The sequence below is a fragment of the Notolabrus celidotus genome, chromosome 4 (assembly GCF_009762535.1).
Source record: "Notolabrus celidotus isolate fNotCel1 chromosome 4, fNotCel1.pri, whole genome shotgun sequence".
Lineage (NCBI taxonomy): Eukaryota > Metazoa > Chordata > Actinopteri > Labriformes > Labridae > Notolabrus > Notolabrus celidotus.
This window is the reverse complement of record NC_048275.1, coordinates 39,147,002-39,165,759: the sequence shown is the minus strand read 5'-3', so window position 1 is coordinate 39,165,759 and position 18,758 is coordinate 39,147,002. Positions and strand designations below refer to the sequence as shown.

Below are 18,758 nucleotides of genomic sequence, written 5' to 3'. Positions count from 1 at the left end.
AAAATGAAAACATCCGGTTAATTTTCAGAATAAAACTTTCCGTGTTGCGTTCTGAAAACGCAACCGGTAGGTGTTGACAGATGAGAGAGCACGGAGCCGGACCGCAGCGGACCAGAGACGGACCGGATATAGATCTGGGGGAAGTCTTGTGTTACACGTCACGACTCTGTGGCACTAATGACATCATTGGGGGAAAGGAAACTGCTATTAACTAGCAGAAGAAGAAGAAGAAGTGATGAGGATGAATTAAAAATGTTGTTTTGGTCTCAGGTAAAAGTCCCTCATACATTAGCCCCCACTTTAGAGTCTTGTAAAGGTCTTAAAAACAGGACTCAGTTTCCTCAGAGTGAGTAACTGTTTGAAGAGTCTTCAGTCCTGAACTCATATTCATTATTATTATTGATTAAACAATGTCAGTATGAATTATTGTTACATATGTCTGTCTGTCTCTCACTTTGTCTCTGGTCCATCTCTCTTTCTGTCTGGTCTGGTCTGCCCTTCCAGGAGGCGGAGCTGGACGACTGGTCTCTGATTGGTCTGAGCGTCCCCGGAGATGTGGCGAAGAAACTGCTGCACTACCTGAAGCAGAAGCTGCCGTCGTCGTGTCTGAGCGACCTGCTGTGCTCTCACACCTTCTGCAAACACTACCTGAGGAGAGGAGGAGGGAGTCTGGAGGACGAAGAGCTGCTGGGTAAGGAACCAAACCTCTCAGTATCAGTGAAGCAACCGGACTCGCACTGACTCTGACTCTCGCTCTGACTCTCATTCTGACTCTGACTCTGACTCTGACTCTCATTCTGACTCGCGCTCTCACTCTGACTCTCACTCTGACTCTGACTCTCATTCTGATTCTGATTCTGATTCTGACTCTGACTCTGACTCTGACTCTGACTCTGACTCTGACTCTGACTCTCACTCTGACTCTCACTCTGACTCGCGCTCTGACTCTGACTCTCACTCTGATTCTGATTCTGATTCTGACTCTGACTCTGACTCTGACTCTGACTGTGACTCTCACTCTGACTCTCACTCTGACTCTCACTCTTACTCTGACTCCCACTCTCGCTCTGACTCTCGCTCTGACTCTCACTCTGACTCTCACTCTTACTCTGACTCCCACTCTCGCTCTGACTCTCACACTGACTCTGACTCCCACTCTCACTCTTACCCTGAGTCCACTCTCGTTCTGACTCTCACTCTTACTCTGACTCCCACTCTCGCTCTGACTCTCACTCTCGCTCTGACTCTCACTCTGACTTTCCCTCTGACTCTCACTCTGACTCTCACTCTGACTCTGACTGTCACTCAGACTCTCACTCAGACTCTGACTCTCACTCTGACTCTCACTCTGACTCTCACTCTGGCTCTCACTCTCACTCTCACTCTGACTCTGACTCTCGCTCTGACTCTGACTCTCACTCTGACTCTCACTCTGACTCTCACTCTCACTCTGACTCTGACTCTCACTCTGACTCTCACTCTGACTCTCACTCTGACTCTCACTCTGACTCTCACTCTGACTCTGACTCTCACTCTGACTCTGACTCTCACTCTCACTCTGACTCTCACTCTGACTCTCACTCTGACTCTCACTCTGACTCTGACTCTCACTCTGACTCTCACTCTGACTCTGACTCTGACTCTCACTCTGACTCTCACTCTGACTCACACTCTGACTCTGACTCTGACTCTCACTCTGACTCTCACTCTGACTCTGACTCTCACTCTGACTCTCACTCTCACTCTGACTCTCACTCTGACTCTGACTCTCACTCTGACTCTCACTCTGACTCTGACTCTCACTCTGACTCTCACTCTGACTCTGACTCTCACTCTGACTCTGACTCTCACTCTGACTCTGACTCTCACTCTCACTCTCACTCTGCTTTCTTTTTCAGCTGAGAGCTCTCTGGGCTCGTCCGGCCTCGGAGGAGGGGGAGGAGGAGGAGGACCGAGCTCCTCCTCTTCATCCTCAGCCTCAGTCTCCTCTTCCTCAGCGATGGGCTCTGTCTCTAAGAAGGCAAAGAAGGAGCTTCCTGCTGACTCGGGCTGTGGCAGCCCAGAAGCAGAGAGCGAGCTGCCCTCAGAGGATGACAGCAAATACCCCGAAGACCTGGAGGACAAGATGAAAGGTGAGAGACGGGCGTCCAGAGATCAGCAGGAAGGAGGCCGGTCTGTGTCAGACCAGATACAGCTCCCGGTGTTACAGCTGCTGTCTTGTCCTCTCTGCAGTGTTTAACAACCCGCGGGTCCAGGGGAAGAAGACCATGCTGGAGAAGCTGGGGGAGGTGGTGGACATCCTGAAGAAGGGAGGGTCTGGCTCAGACCAGGCCCATCAGCTGGCAGCTGTCCTCTTCATAACCAGGCTGCTGGAGGAGAAGGGGGGCCAGGAGAAAAACTCCATGAGAAGTGACTCCGCTCAGACCGTACGGTAAGGACCCACTGCAGAGTGCTCCAGGAAGTACCCAGAGCCTCAGGTAGCTGAGTTTAGTTTACACTTCAGCCTCCGCTGCTCCGGGCGTCCCATGGTCCTGTTGCCCCAGACTCTACGGAGTGACAAAACTAATAAATGATAGAAGTCCTGATTCTGAAGTATTTTGTGACTCAGCACTCAGAGACCATTGGAAATGAATCATTTTCAGATTCTGGTGTTTTGATGTCTTTAGATTCAGAGTCAGACGGCTCAAACATGCAGGCTGTGAACTCTCTCTTGACCTGTCAATCAAAGAGTTAGGCCACGCCCACACAGTCCTGAGAAATGCTCTGACCTGTAAAAGAAGCTGTTTTTGAACAGAGTTTTTTCAGAGTTGAGGATGTTTATTTTCACTCAGATTTTTGTTAAAGCTTGATTACACATTACAGTTTGATATTCTATATGAACTTTAAATATTCCATTTACATTTCCAGAGGCTTTAAGAAGTTACAGAGTATGGACCTGCGTGTTTGAGGGTTCATAGTTAAATATCTGTTTTCATTGTATCAGAGAGTCAGTTCATATCAGCTCACTCTCCATGTGTTATTCAGATCAGATGATGATCAGCCTTTAGTTACAAAACGATCGTTTCTTCTGGTTTAATATTTACTGAACCTTTATAGCTTTACCTTTAGATAAAGATGCAGAGCGGACCTCTTAATGGATTTAATGTTTGTGATATCTCTGTGTTAGATTTAGTGATTTGTTTGAGTCTTTATTCAGTGAACTCTTCAGCCTGTATGTTCTTTAACAGCACAAACAGACTTTTCTCTACGCCTGTCACTTTAGACTTTGCATGAGACCGTCTGTAGTTTGGACACTAATATGTTTGAAATTAATAGAAAATAAAGGAACATTTCAAACATTAAGTTTCCCCCTCCAGTCATGACTGTGTTTGTGTCTCTGACAGGGACAAGGTGCTGAAGCTGCTGGTGGAGCTGCTGTCCTCGTCCTCTAGAGACCTGGTGATCAGCACGCTGAGACTCACGCACCTCATCATGCTCAAATACGAGTGGAGGGTCTCCTTCGCCTCTGAGGGAGGGGTCATGGGTGTCCTGTCCTGCATGCAGGAGTTCTCCAGCGTCACACAGGTCCAGCAGCTGGCGCTCGCTGTAAGCAACAAACCACACGTGACACTTAAATCTACACGGATCTACTGAAGACTGGGAGTCTGACCACTACACTCAGAAAACATCATCATGATGACACACAAAGTCTCTGTTTAGACCAGGTGTTGTTTTCTTAAAGTGCCCTGTGATCTGTGCTCTTACCTCTCGTTGTCTTCACAGACTCTTAAGGTGATCACTGGAGCCAGTAAGCATGACCTGCGCAGCATGGGCAGCAGCCTCCCTCTCTCTGAGTCCGGCACTCAGATGATGTTAGAGATCTTCGCCAGCATTGGCTCGGCCACGCCTGAAGGCTCCAAAGGCCTCCTGGGAGCTATCCCCGCTGCCATCGATCTCATGCTCAAGACTAAAGGGTAAGCGGGTACTTGAGGTTCAGGCTTTCCTGCCTTCTCTGACATTCTGATGCTGATCATTGATTTCTCTACAGCTGCATGTTGTCGGTGCGAAACGGCCTGCTGGTCATCATCATGCTCATCTCAAACCACAAGAGCCTGGCTGAGCAGCTTGTGGCCTGTGATGTCACATCGGTTCTGAAGAAGTGTCTGAATCTGTCCAGAGCTGAGACCATGCTGGCCATCATCGCCCTCAACCACATCTCCATGGTGCACAAGCTGGAGAGCAAAGGTAACCTGAGCACTGTGAGCAGGAACAGGATCCAGTGCAGGGATCTGGATCTGATCCATAAAGTCCTGTTCAACAGTGCAGCAGCAGAGTGACCACCGACTCTCAGTGGATGATAAAACGTCACTCTGACTGTTTGATGCTGAGAGCCCTGGTGTTTATGGTTTAGACGTTTTTGTTCATTTACACATTAAGGAGACACTTTTTTCCAGTGGATTCAGAATGGCTCAAACAGACAGTGTCGTAGTACTTGAGTCCAGGACTCGTGACTCGACTTGGACTTGAGCACTGATGACTGACTTGGACTCAGACTCGAGCATTGACTGCATCAGGACTCAGGGGAGGACTCGGGTTTATATATTGATCCAGACTGTTTAAATGTTCATGTCAGATTTTGTATGTTTCATAAAATGTATTCCGTTCAGAGCGAGGGCCGGCACGAGCGTTCACCTGCATGTGCGTTCATGTGACGCCTGCCAGGATTAAGAGACGCTACCAGCCGTTCATTTTTCTTTCAGAGATTTCACAGTAAATGCAGCGAGAGCAGAGCAACATGTTGGAGATTTAAGAGACCCATCAAGGAAAGAGACCAGCTCAAACTTTAACAGACATCTGTACAGGATGAACCCAGAGAAGAGAGATGCTAAAGTTACTGAGACCGTTCATCACTTCACTGTGTTAGCATGCTAACGGTATTATTAGTGACTAAAGTAACTAAACCATGTGGTCTGAGTTGATTGGTTAGTTAAATTCTGATTAATAGAGTTAGGGATGAGTTTATTGGACACCAGTAGTGATCCCAGTGCAGCAGAATCTCTGAGCGCATCCCCTCATCAACAGAAGCACTGTGCACATTAACACACGACACACAGCGCTGGGACTTCATTCATAAATTAATCTACACACACACCGGCCGGATTTCATTAAAAATCATTGCAGTGGCAGTTAGACCTCGTCAATTTATTTTAATCAAAACTGAAAATCTAACCGGCCACAGCGCAGCGGGAGAGCGGATCGTACAGGATCAGATGTCCATGAAAAACTGCAGTTTCTCTGAAGTCTTATTAAACACAAAAGGTTTCTCATTAAACAATCTGTAGTGTCCTCCTGCTCTAACGCCTTCTGCTCCAACATTAGCTCCAACACTAATGTTAATGAAAGAAATGTGGACTCATGGACTCATAATGAGGGCTTGACTCTGATTTTTCTTTGGTGACTTGGACTGGACTCGGACTAGGGCTGAACGATTTTGGAAAATAATCTAATTGCGATTATTTTCCTTAATATTGCAATTGCGATTTAATATGCGATTATTTTTTTCAAGGTCCTCTTCTCATGTATTTTTCAACAAACACAAGTAATAAATCAATCTGTATTATAATAAACAATATCAGATTTATTATACACAAACTGTTCTTTCTCATAGGCTAGACTTCTGTTAAGATAAAGGCAAATGAAGCATTAATATGAAAGACGGTTTATTTATCTACTTCAATTACAGTTGTAAACTTACTAAATACTTTGACTTGCAGTCTGCCAAACAAGTGTTTTAGGTTTAAAGCATGTTTGGATTTGAACCAGCTGACTGCACACAGAGGAGACGCTCAGCTGGGGGCTGCGGCTGAGTGACAGGTCTCTTTTTTTTCTCCGCTGCCGGACTGACCCGGTTACGCTCCTGGCTGACACCTGACCACGTAAACATGCTCTTTTTTCTCAATAAGAACGAGTAGACAGAAAAGTGGACACTGTGAGTCTGAAATATGATTCTGTTCAGTTGTCCTGTTGCAGTAAATCCACATGTTGTCTGGGTCTTCACTGACTCTGTGTCTGTGGAGATTATTCATAAGCCACATGTTGATATTCAGTGTGTTGATTATCTTTTATGCCTCAATATGATCGGTTCTTCTGCTGAGGCCATTTTTAACAAAATAACAAATCCAAACTGAGCGTGTCTGAAGTTGTTTTCTTCATCCCCCGCTCGCACGTGTCTCGTTCTTCTGAGATTTTTGGCCGTCGGCAAACCAGCTGAAAGATGCATTACGGCCATCTACTGCATGCATGTCACGTAAGGCTGCGTCTGTGTACAAGAAACTTTTTTTTTTTTTAATCGCAGCCTTTGCAATTTGATAATTGCATTCTATTACATCGCAATGTCTGTTTGAAATCGATTAATCGTTCAGCCCTAACTCGGACTTGAGGTTTGGTGACTTAACTACAACACTGGAACCAGCACAGAGATGCAGTTTGTTCTGCAGGGCAGTTTGGGGTGCATGTTACCCTCTACGTGTGCTCTGTGGATTAACTGATGCACTGGCCAGGGCTGCAGCAGCAGAATGGAGTCATTAGAAAAGAGCCCTGAGATTTATCTGATCCTCACCTCGTTTTCATTTTCACCTCAACGTTTGTGTTCCTGCTGCACATGCCGTGCACGGACGCTTTAGTCAGCATCACAGGTTTCATCTTAAGGTGCAGGGAGGGCAACATTTCTCCATAGTTTGAAAACAACAGTTGAGAAAAATCAACAGTCAGGAGGATCTGATGAAGGCCTGAATCAGTACAGACTACTGAAGAACACTTCACATGGCCACATTCAGATCTTTGACCCAATCCCCACAAAAACTCCACTTTAACTAGCTAGAAACTCATGTGAAACTTGTGTGTTTGTGTTTGTGTTTGTGTGTGTGCGTGTGTCTGCATGTGCGTGTGTGTGGTCAGAGTGCCGAGAGCAGCTGGACTTTAAGGACATGGAGCTGCAGATGTTGGTGGTCAGTCTGAAGGAGCTGACGGCCACCAAAGAAGTTATCCAGACTCTGGAGCAGCTGCTTTGTGATGACGCCTCACAGCTGGAGGAGAAACGTAGCCAGGTACACATGCACGCACGCACGCACGCACGCGCGCACACACACACACACACACACACACACACACACACACACACACACACACACACACACACACACACACACACACACACACACACACACACACACCAGAAAGGGGCGGGGCCAGCAGGTGTTTGTGCTGTAAATGTAATGATTGTTGTTGTTTGTTCAGGTGACTCACAGCCGAGACACTTACCAGGATCTGGTCCGTCTGATGGAGCAGCACCGAGCTGACCGCGCCGTCCAGCTCTCCATCCTCAGGTACTGACCTCCATCAGCCTGTGACCTTTGACCCCAGTAATGCAGTTGTTGTTGTTGCTGTTGTTGTTTTCTGAATGGCTGTTTGTTCCTGCAGGATCTTAAACAAGTTCTTGGACAACTACCAGGAGGACATGCTGCCCTGGCACGAGAGCATCGAGCCGTGCCTGTCCTCCATGACGGCCTTGATCAATGACAAAGAGGTCAGTACAGAACAGGACCAGGTAGAACGCAGTCTCCTGTTTATGTTTGTTAACCTCCTGTGATTGGTTGTTTAGGTGGTCCAGAATTTTATCCGCTTCCTGCACCGGCTGGCGTCTCTGAACAAAGACTACGCGGTGGTGATGTGTCGTCTGGGAACCAAAGACGCTCTGGTCAAAGCGCTGGACAAACACAGCACCTACCTGCTGCTGGTCACTGAGCTGCGAGACCTCATCACGGACTGTGAGAAATACGCCAGCCTCTACAAGAAGATGACCACCAGCGTCCTCGCAGGATGTATCCAGATGGTGTTGGGGCAGATTGAAGAGCATCGTCGCAGCCATCAACCGATCAACATTCCCTTCTTCGACGTGTTCCTCAGGAACCTCTGCCAAGGTCTGTTTGCACCAAACCCTGTGTGGTTCATTTGTCTGTGATGGCGTCTTTAAGAGAGTAAACAAACATGAGTCACTGCTCTGTGAGAGTATGGAGAAGGTGTCAAAGGCTGTGTAATAACCTGTATACCTGGTGCTGCTTTCAGGCTCCAGTGTGGAGCTGAAGGAGGATAAGTGCTGGGAGAAGGTGGAGGTTTCATCCAATCACCACCGAGCCAACAAACTGACCGATAAAAACCCCAAAACGTACTGGGAGTCCAACGGCTGCACCGGCTCGCACTTCATCAACATCTACATGCACAAAGGAGTCATCATCAGGTACACACTGCTGATACAACAGACACTGTTCACCTGCTGATCATTAACGCTGCTTCACATGTAGAACATAGAGTGTGAAAACATGTGATCACAGTGGAGTTCAAATCAGACGGATGTCAGTCTGTGTTTGTTAAAAAGCTGCAGCTGAAAATAAGACAGCAATTTAGAGTCCAATACTTACTCTGTGTGTGTGTGTGTGTGTGTGTGTGTGTGTGTATGTGCGTGTGTGTGCGCGCATGTGCTTAGACAACTGGCCATCCTTGTGGCAAGTGAAGACTCCAGCTACATGCCGGCCCGGATCCTGGTTCTGGGTGGAGACGAGCCAACCAACATAAACACTGAACTCAACACGGTGAGTCGTCTGTTTGTGCTGCCATGCCTCAAACACTCTGTTCTGTTCAGCTGAGGAGACTAATGTCCAAAATGATGTGTTGAGTAGGGCATGAAACTCTTGATTTCTTGTTCTCTGGTGTATTGTTATGCTCCAATCTGTCATCAAGCTGTCTTTAAACTGTTAAAGGAAATGTTTGAAATGATAAACGTCTGCTCCTGCTGCATGGATGTCAACTTTCAGATTGTTGAAGATTGGATGTCATTCATGTTGGTCTGATGATGCTCCTTAAACACACACAGGGGTTCACACCCGAGGACAGCCAGCACACTTACTATTGTTTACTCCAAAGTGTCAGTGAGTGTGGACTGTGCTGTGTGGGTCGTATCGTTGCTCCACACACTTTGGGAACTGTTGAATCTGTCATTATTCATCATGGTGTAGGATCTCTCACATTTCAAACATCTGTTCAGATTTTACACATCAGATTCCTTAACACATGCGTCAGTCTGTCATCTCCAATCTCTTAAACTGTTGTTCAAATGCAGCTGACATAACATCAATAAAACCAGCCTTCCAAGTTTCTGTGTCCCTCTAGTGTCCTCCAGTCAGATTCAGAATCAACCTGAGATCCTGATTGTTTCATCTTTCCTGGTGCTCATCATGTTTCTGATGTTTAGACCTATTTTTTAAAGTTCTATGAAACAAATGATCATGTTCTTACTTATGGTGTGCGTGTGGGTGGGTGTGTGTCTGTCTGTGTGTGTGTGCGTACAGGTCAATGTGGCTCCATCAGCCAGCCGAGTGGTTCTCCTGGAGAACATGACCAGGTTCTGGTCCATCATCCAGATCAGGGTCAAGAGATGCCAGCAGGTCAGAATCTGAGTTACATCCCGTCTCTGCTTACTGAAACAACATCCCACCTACTTATCCTCTGACCACACCTCATTATGTTCAGACCACACATCTTTACCTTTGGACCCCACCACCTCATTGCCTGACCCCACCCCTTTCATCTTCTGACCACACCTCCTTATCTTACTCTGCCTCCTCATCCTCTGACCCACCTCATTTTCTCTGACCACACCCCTTTATCTGCAGACTCCGCCTGCTCATCTTCTGACCACACCCCTGTATCTGCTGACCACACCCTTTTATCTTCTGACCACACCTCCTTATCTGCTGACCACACCTTCTTATGTTTTGACCACACCTTCTTATCTCCTGACCACACCCCTCTATCTTCTGACTTAACCTCCTTATCCTCCGACCCCACTTCTTATCTTCTGACTCCACCTTTCTCTTCTCTGGCAGGGCGGCATTGATACCCGGGTTCATGGTTTTGAGGTTCTGGGTCCCAAGCCGACGTTCTGGCCCGTGTTTAAGGAGCAGCTGTGCTGTCGGACCTACCTGTTCTACAGCACCAAGGCCCACACCTGGTGTCAGGAGGTGATGGAGGACAAGACGCAGCTGCTGCAGCTCTTTAACAAGTAAGTGAAGCAATGACACAGATACAGGTACCTGAATACTCAATGAAAACACTGCAGACGGATTACTAATTCACACCTGTGTGTGTGTGTGTGTGTCTGTGTGTGTCTGTGTGTGTCTGTGTGTGTGTCTGTGTGTGTGTCTGTGTCTGTGTGTGTGTCTGTCTGTCTGTCTTCTCAGACTGAACAGCGCTCTGAGACATGAGCAGATGTTCGCAGATCGTTTCCTGCCCGATGCTGAGGCAGCTGAAGCTCTTGGTCGAACCTGCTGGGAGGCTCTCATCACTCCAATCGTCCACAGCATCACACTGTCAGGTACACACACACACAGAGACACACAGACGGATGGACAGACAGACAGACACACACACACACACGCGGCTGAGATGTCCTCAGTGATGGTTGACTTCTTGAGTCGGTCCTCACACTGACAGTAGTTCCAGCTGACACTCAACAGCCTTCTCCATGCTCTCTCTGTTTACCCAGAATCCTCAGCGTCCAGTCCTCTGTCCTGGCTTCTCAGTGAGTACCTGGATAACGCAGAGTCAGCCCGCCGCTGTAAGAGCCGGGCAGCCATCTTTAACTCCAGAGTGAGACGCCTCACGCACCTGCTGGTCCACGTGGACACGAGTCAAGTGGAAAACGAGGAGCTCAAACCTCCCGTCAAATCAAGTACGTGTCATCAGCATGCGTAACGTTGTTGGTGTAGTCCGTCCTCTCCATCAGTGACAGCACTGTTACACTTCAATCAACCAGAGTAACATCACAGAGTGAGTCCTTTAAACACGCTGGAGTTTATGAAACCTTACCAGATGATCCATGTGGAGAGATCAGCTCTGGTTCAGGACTTTAATGTCAACTTTAATCCACAATGTAGCTAAAAGCAAGAAGACTTCTCTGTCTCACATGAAACACAAACAGAGTATTAACATGAATTAAACCAACATTAAGGAGTATCACTGTCCATGACACGTTTGATGAGGATGAGCAGCAGAGGCAAAGAGCCCTGTTCTCAGGACTGACTCCTTCTAATGACAGTGGAGAGCCATGCTGACACATTCATTATCAATCAATCAGACTTTATTTATAAAGCACTTTTCATACAATGACATTGTAACACAAAGTGCTGTACATAAAAACAACTTCAAATAGAATAAATAGATAAAAAGAAAGATATATATAAAAATAAAAAGAACCCCAAAACTAGTCCCAACCCCAGCCCGACTCCAAACCCCCCCCACAATCCTAAGGTTAGGAACACAATATATACAACAACAATAATAATAATAATAAAAATAATAATAACAATGAAAATAAAATAAATCAATAAATGAAAAATAAAAAAGAAGTTGCTGAATGAATTGAGGAAACACTCTTTTTATTATTTATTTATTTAACCTTTATTTAACCAGATGAGAACCCATTGAGATCAAGACCTCTTTCACAAGGGCAACCAAAATAAATAGTACAGTTGAATAGAATGGAGCATGTATACAGACAGTATGTAGAAACAATTAATCATTTAAAAATGCAACTAATTGCAAATAAAGTGTGATTTGTGATCACAAAAACAGCATTTAAAAACACAGGCACTGTTCTGGGGTCTGTCTTTCTTTAAAGATGGAGCCAAAGACTTCAAGTGAAATAAAATCAGACAATTTATATAAGTTGGGACCAAGCCAAAAAGAGATTTATAAATCAGACGTAGCCAATGTGTCTGCCTGCTTCAATCCTGCCTCAGGATGGTCAGTCAGCTTTGACGTAAAGTTCACAGTGATGAGTGAGGCGTGTGCAACCCGTGACGAACAGTGATGTACACTATTTAAAGACTGCTAACGTTTAGCCGAGGCTCCCAAGTACAACACATCACCAGAATCTATCAGAGGCAGAGAAGTTGCAGATACGAGAAGTTTCCTTGCTTTGAGGGAGAAACAGGATTTATTCCTGAAGAAGAAACCTAGTTTCACCTTAAGTTTGGAGACCAGGCTGGCGATATGAGTTTTAAATGAAAGCTCCTGGTCAAAAATAAAACCCAAGTATTTATACTTAAAGACAAGTTCTATGGGTTTCCCTTGTGAAGTTACGAACAAGGGGACGTTTTTTGGGGACTCACTTGAGTTAGAGAAAAGCATCAGTTTGGTTTTGTCTGTATTCAGGACTAGTTTTAGTTTCAGCTCTCATGATATCTTAATGAGGAGACACTGGAGGAAACTTAAGATGTTAAAACTCAACACAGGAAGGGGTGCCATCGGCCTAGAGGTCTAAGCGGGTGCCCCATGTACAGAGGCTATAGTCCTCGTCGCAGAGGTCGTAGGTTCGATTCCAGCCTCGACCATTTACTGCATGTCCTCCCCCACTCTCCACTCCCCACATTTCCTGTCCCTCTTCAGCTGTCCTGTCCATTAAAGGCAAATCTGCCCAAAAAACATAACTTAAAAAAAAAAAAAAAAAACTCAACACAGGAAATTAAAGGTGACATATCATGCAAAATTTACTTTTTAATGGTTCTCTACCTGAAATATGTTTCCCTGGCATGTCTACAAACCCCCCGAGAATGAAAAAAATCCATTCTGCCCCTGTTCTGATTTCTCCACCTTTCTGTAAATGTGTGTGAAACCAGCCGTTTCAGACTTCAGTGTTTTTGTTACGTAACAACAATATCCGGTCTGTCACGGAGTCAGAGCTCGGAGCTTGTTCAGCCCATAGACTGTATAAAATAATACTGAATCCCCCCTCCGTTTTTCATTACCTGCACACATGTGTGCTAACAAGGAGCTTAGGAGGGAGGTATGCTAGTTGTAGGCTGTCTTAATAAACACAAAGGTCGGTTTTACTCCCCACGTCTGCAGATTTGAAGATCTTGTGGATGATTTTTATTTATCATGGATAAGTGCTAGCGCTAGTTAGCATAGCTACATAGCTACATGTCGTAGCTGTAGCTGTGTACCAAGACACACGTCGACATACTGACAAATAAAACAACAAGAAACACTAAATCTGTGACCAATCCTTCATAAAAGGTCCCGCTGCCTTTCTGGCAGAGGTCGGTTTTACTCCCCACGTCTGCAGATTTGAAGATCTAGTGGATGATTTTTATTTATCATGGATAAGTGCTAGCGCTAATTGGCATAGCCACATAGCTACATGTTCATAGCTGTAGCTGTAGCTGTAGCTGTAGCTGTGTACCAAGACACACGTCGACATACTGATAAATAAAACAACAAGAAACACTAAATCTGTGACCAATCGTTCAGAAAGGTCCTGCTGCAGGCGCCTCTCCGTCAGGATCAGATTCAGAGGGTTGAAGTAACGCGATCTCTGAGCAGCCGTGTATATTCAGCCAACATGTAAACATTAGATCAACGTGCTGGACAGCCGAGGCACATCCACTTCCGGAGGGGGCGTGGTCAGAGGGAAAACAGACTGTTCTGATGAGGACTGAAGAAGAGGGGTTTTCAGGCAGACCAAAATCTGATTTCAAAGTGTTTTTTTGAGCATAAACTCTAAAGACATGTTTTGGGGACCTCTTAGACCAATATATGTTGATGAAAAAAGCGTGATATGTCACCTTTAAAGGCGAATCTGGCCAAAAAACATAACTTAAAAAAAAATTAAAAAAAAACTCAACACAGGAAATTAAACGCACCAAAATAAAATACAGTTCTAAGATAATAAGACACTAAAATATTAAACCATTAAAAGAAAATGAGATGCTATACTTAAAATAAATAAATAAAACAAAACTGTTTATAAGAATCAAACTCAGTTAAAGTGAGACTAAAAAGGTCGGTCTTGAGTTTGCTTTTTAAAAATGTTGACGCTCTGTGCAGCCCTCAGATCTTCAGGGTGTTCCACAGACGTGGGCCGTGATGGTAAAAGGCTGCCTCACCATGAGTCTCTGTTCTAGCTTTTGGTCCCATTAAAGACCACTACATGAAGACCTGAGGGCTCTCAATGGCTCATATGATAAATCTGATAAATAAGAAGGAGCAAGACCATTAAGAGATTTAAAAACCAGTAAAATAATCTTAACATCTATTCTAAAAGATACTGGAAGCCAATACAGAGACTTTATGTCCTCATCTGTAGAGGAAGTCACATGATCAATAAAGCACTGTCACAATAAAAGCCTGATCAGACCTTTCTGTGGAGAGACTCTCACTCTTTAAGGTTTAAGGTCACTCTTCAAGCTCACCATCAGCTTCTCCGTCACTCTCTCTTTAAAACACACAAACCTTAAAAACGTGAGGATTATATAACACCAGGTTAGAGGGGATATCTCCTCTCTCCCTCTCTCTCCTCTCTCTCCATCGCTCACTCTGCTTCTCTAGTTTCTGTTTTCTGATAAGCCCGGCTCCTGAAAGCCCCCTGTATGTGGCATGTTTCAGAGTGATCAGAATGTTTCATTGATGTGATTTTATGTTTAGCACAAACCTCTCCTCCCTCTCCTCCTGTATAGAATGAATCTCTGTATTAAACAGTATGTTGTGTTAAAGTAATAGAGTATGTAGGGCTGCACCAGGTGCTGCTCATGTTGGCAGTGTAAAGGCAGCCTTTCTTAGTTTGAGTACCTGTCATCATCAGGCTCTCCTGAGGTTACAGATAATAACAGATGTAGTAACAGATGTAGTGTGTGTTGGTAAGTGTGTCCAGTCGTCCTCCTTGTTTAAAGAGTGTTTTTTGTTTTCAGAAGGTCTCAACCGAAGCAAAGAGCTGAAGAGTAAGTAACAGCTGAGTCCAGAGGCCATTTCTTTGTTTTCACTCTGCTCTGTGACATTTCATGTGTCCAAATGAGGACAGGAAGTACTCACGTTGCCCCTGCTGTTTGACCCCCGACACGTCACTTTGATGTTTTTCAATATTGATGTTCAATCATCAGACCAGCCTGTGATTCCTCTCTCCAAGCTTCTTCATCCTGGAGACTTTAAATCACCTCACAAATGGAGTATATCCATTCAGTGATCTCCTGAAAGAGCTGCTAACTGGAGTTCTATCAGACAGGCAGGAGGAAACAGAGCGTTAGTTTCAGAGGCAGATCAGTCATCATGCTTCAAAACATTTCAGGCAGAGGAAAGCTGGATTTGGAAATGTTCCAGTATCATAAAATCAAATGAAGGCACATGTTTTCAGCAGCGAGGCAGGAGTTAGTTTGCACTCTGAATCCTCAAACATGAAGCTGTTAATGACATCAAGAAGGATGGTTTAGACTCATCCAGCAGGGGGCGTCACTGACACTTTCTTCTCCTCATCTGAACGGACTGAAACATTCTGCTTCCTTCAAACCTCAAGTCATCAGGACGCGTTTACACTCCATCTTTTCTTTTCAGTTTGGACTGCTCTTATTTTGACTGCAGACTTCCTGTTTACATTTGAGCCATGACACTGATGGGGTTTCTTTCCAGATGGAAAAGAAGAACAGAGGCACTGCTTTATCTTTACGTTTCTGGCTGCAGTTTTCATTTCTGTTTTATGTTCATGATGCAGATTAGTAACGAGAAGGTTCGCTCAGAGAGTGAACTTCTTCTAATGTGTCTTCCAGACGGAAAAGAGGGAAAGAACAAAGACAACACCGCTGCCGCTGCCTCCACCGTGTCCTCTTCAGCCAAACCCAAAGTGAAAAGCAACAGCAGCATCGCAGGCATCGCCCTCTGTTGGCAGGGAGTGGTACAGCGCCAGGTGAGACACAGTCACCTCAAACCTGTAAAAGGAGTGAAATCCAGGAGCTCTCCACCTGATCACTTTAAACTCGTTACAGACTTCAGCCACCAAATCCTGGTTAATCCAGCTCTCATGTCTGGTTTTATGAATGTTCTGTCACTGCCTCATCTGTGTTTTTTTGTATCTAGCTGAACTCAACATACCTATATTTTCTTATTTGAATGTCCTGTTTTGATATTTTACTCCCTCAAAGCTCTTCTAGGGACGGCTGTTACAAATGAACGTTCACTACAATCAATCAACCAATCAATCAATCAATCAATCAATCAATCAATCAATCAATCAACCAATCAACCAATCAATCAATCAATCAATCAATCAATCAATCAATCTTTATTTGTATGTTGCAAAATCACAACAAACGTTATCTCAAGACTCTTTTACAAACAGAGCAGGTCTAGACCACTCTATGTCAAATTATGAACAGAGACCCAACACCAAGACAGGATAAGACTCAGTCTGACCCCACCTTAATCCACCATGAGCATTGCACCTCGCAGTATTTAGCTAGTTACAGCGGAGAGGACAAACTTCCTTTAACAGGCAGAAACCTCGAGCAGGACCAGACTCATGTTAGACAGACCTCTTCCTCGACCGATTTGGGTCTGGAAAGAGGGATAGAGGAGAATAAGAGAGAGAGGGAGCGGTGATAGTGATGAGACGAGTCGTAGAAGCTGTTGCCGCTGGAGTCCAGCACGTCCGTATCAGCTGGAGTCTAGAACGTCCACAGCAGGAGGACGTCTACGGCAGCTCAGAGGAACCTACGAGACAAGGGAGCTCAGGGACTCTAGAAAGGTCTATGGTTAGTAACTTTAATGGGACAGGGAGAGTTAAAGTAAGTGATGAAGGGGTGAGATAGGATCCCAGTGTGTCATTGCCATATCCCCCAGCAGTCTAAGCCTATAGCAGCATAACTAAGAGCTGGTCCAAGCACTACACAACACTATGATACCTGTGTTAGATGGCTGTTCTTAGTTTGTCTGTGTATCTGTCCCTAAAAAATATATCATAAATAAATAAATTAAACGCCCATGTATGGTCCTCAAGGCAGAGGTTGCCGGTTCGACTCCCGGTCGGTCAGCAATCTGCTGCATGTCTTCCCCTGCACTCTACTCCCCACAAAAAAGCCCCCCACAAATAAAAATAAATAAACAATTAAATAAATGATAAATAAATTAAAAACTAGAAAAATGTATTAATTAATTAAAAATTAAAAAACAATAAAAAATAAATACATTAAAAATAAAAAGATAAATACATAAATTAATTAATTAATTAATTAAAAATAAAATAAATCCGGGGAGTAGGATATGAGGAAAAACTCTGTGTGGTATAGATTGTTAAATGTAGCAGTAAGAAAATAAAGTCAGATTAATTGAACACAAATCAAAGAGAGGCTGTGAGCTCTAACTTAGTTTCATCATCTCTCTGCTGCTCTCCATGTTTTACAACACACCTGTGTGCAGCCCATCCGGCCTGAATCCAAAACAAATCCAAAAACTGATTTTTCTCTGCTAACTTGGCCCCCGATGAAGGGTGTGACATTAAGACCGTTACACGCAGGCCTTCACTACTCAGCAGGGAGCACTGTGACACATCGGGCTGAATTCAGACCTTCCCAGTGTGTTTATTAAAAATGCTGATATCCTGCCAACGATGAAATTGCGATTCATTTCACACCTCTTCCTCAAATGTATGTTTTCCCATGTTATTAAACTGCTTTCCATGTTTAAAGCTTCAAAATCTGAATCTTGCTGAACAGTTTTGGGCGGTTCTACTCCTACACGGATCTGAACTTGGTCTAAGTTGGGTCCAGCAGTCTCTAGTAGTTTCGGTGAATCATAAACATGAGTCCTCCTGCCCTCAGGTGAAGAAGTTCCTGGAGTCCAGCTGCAGTCTGCCAGACTTCGTGGAGCGGTACCGGGCTCTGTACCTGCGGCTGAGGAACGCCATGGAGGAGCTGTTTGGACAGCAGACCGCCTTCGTCCTGGCCCTCCGACACGGCTTCTCTGCCGCTCTGCTGCAGCTCTCCATCCTCAAGGACATGCACGTGAGTCCTCTCAGGGCGGCGGGGGGTTCACATCACATATTCAGACTAGCAGACTGGTTTAAATCCTGAATCATACACACTGAAGAGTCTCGCCAACCCTTCACTCTGACTTTCAGCTCTGTGCTGTGATTTAAAATGATTTTATATCCACTGTATATATTATCTTCAGATTCTGTCTTCTCTACATCCACACAATGAGACCACAACATCGACTGCATGCTCCTGTACGCACCCACAGTGTACAGATACTTTCTACTTCCAAGTTACATGACGGCAGAAGAGCAGAGCTGCCTTCATCATAGATTAGCTCATGTCAATAAAGTATATCTTATCTTATTTAATACAGTTGGAGTTAAAGCTAGGTGTTTAATCAGATTTCATTTCAATGACGATTTGGTTTATCATCACAGAGATCGGCCGGTGTTTTGGTTCAAACAGCGACCCTGTTAACTGGAGACTTTCAGCCGGATGCATCCCTCATAAACATCTTTAGACGATCATTAAATATCTGATGAGGATATTTTGAAATTTAATAAAAACTAAACTAGTTTGCATTCCCAGGAACTCCCTCTGTGTTTCAACAGCTGTGTAAACTCCACAAACACTGACACGTTCAGCTGAAGGTCTCCAGTTTACGGGGTCACTTTTAAAACCATAACAGTGAGCTCAATCAATCAATCAATCAATCAATCAGACTTTATTTATAATGCGCTTTCATATAATGACATTGTAACACAAAGTGTTGTACATAAAAACAACTTCAAATAGAATAAATTAAAAAGAAAGATATATAAAAAAATCAAAATAAAAAGACCCTCCATCCTAATCCCAACCCCAGCCCTGACCACAAACCCACCCCACAATCCTAAGGTTAAGAACACAATATATACAAAAACA

General features: G+C 44.7%; 2 protein-coding genes across 4 annotated transcripts in view; one reads left to right on the top strand and one right to left on the bottom strand.

The window, feature by feature from the left end:
- Positions 1-18,758, bottom strand: part of LOC117811230 (NACHT, LRR and PYD domains-containing protein 3-like) — a 574,987-nt gene that overhangs the window by 322,634 nt on the left and 233,595 nt on the right. Inside the window, 1 exon segment of the mRNA XM_034681392.1 lies at positions 10,520-10,542. Within this exon segment, the coding sequence (XP_034537283.1) occupies positions 10,520-10,542 (23 nt within the window).
- The window catches only part of LOC117811225 (cullin-9), a 68,756-nt gene that overhangs the window by 24,958 nt on the left and 25,040 nt on the right, over positions 1-18,758 (top strand). Inside the window, exons 7-25 of one of the 3 annotated variants that reach the window (XM_034681384.1) lie at positions 505-691; positions 1,899-2,132; positions 2,233-2,431; positions 3,384-3,585; positions 3,763-3,953; positions 4,028-4,224; positions 6,937-7,085; positions 7,276-7,364; positions 7,459-7,564; positions 7,640-7,958; positions 8,104-8,275; positions 8,522-8,627; positions 9,384-9,479; positions 9,921-10,096; positions 10,275-10,408; positions 10,580-10,765; positions 14,787-14,813; positions 15,633-15,769; positions 17,679-17,861. In XM_034681384.1, coding sequence (XP_034537275.1) covers positions 505-691; positions 1,899-2,132; positions 2,233-2,431; positions 3,384-3,585; positions 3,763-3,953; positions 4,028-4,224; positions 6,937-7,085; positions 7,276-7,364; positions 7,459-7,564; positions 7,640-7,958; positions 8,104-8,275; positions 8,522-8,627; positions 9,384-9,479; positions 9,921-10,096; positions 10,275-10,408; positions 10,580-10,765; positions 14,787-14,813; positions 15,633-15,769; positions 17,679-17,861 — 3,090 coding nt within the window. Of the gene's footprint in view, positions 1-504; positions 692-1,898; positions 2,133-2,232; positions 2,432-3,383; positions 3,586-3,762; positions 3,954-4,027; positions 4,225-6,936; positions 7,086-7,275; positions 7,365-7,458; positions 7,565-7,639; positions 7,959-8,103; positions 8,276-8,521; positions 8,628-9,383; positions 9,480-9,920; positions 10,097-10,274; positions 10,409-10,579; positions 10,766-14,783; positions 14,814-15,632; positions 15,770-17,678; positions 17,862-18,758 lie in introns of all 3 variants that reach the window. The other 2 variants (XM_034681383.1, XM_034681385.1) reach the window with 2 other exon arrangements.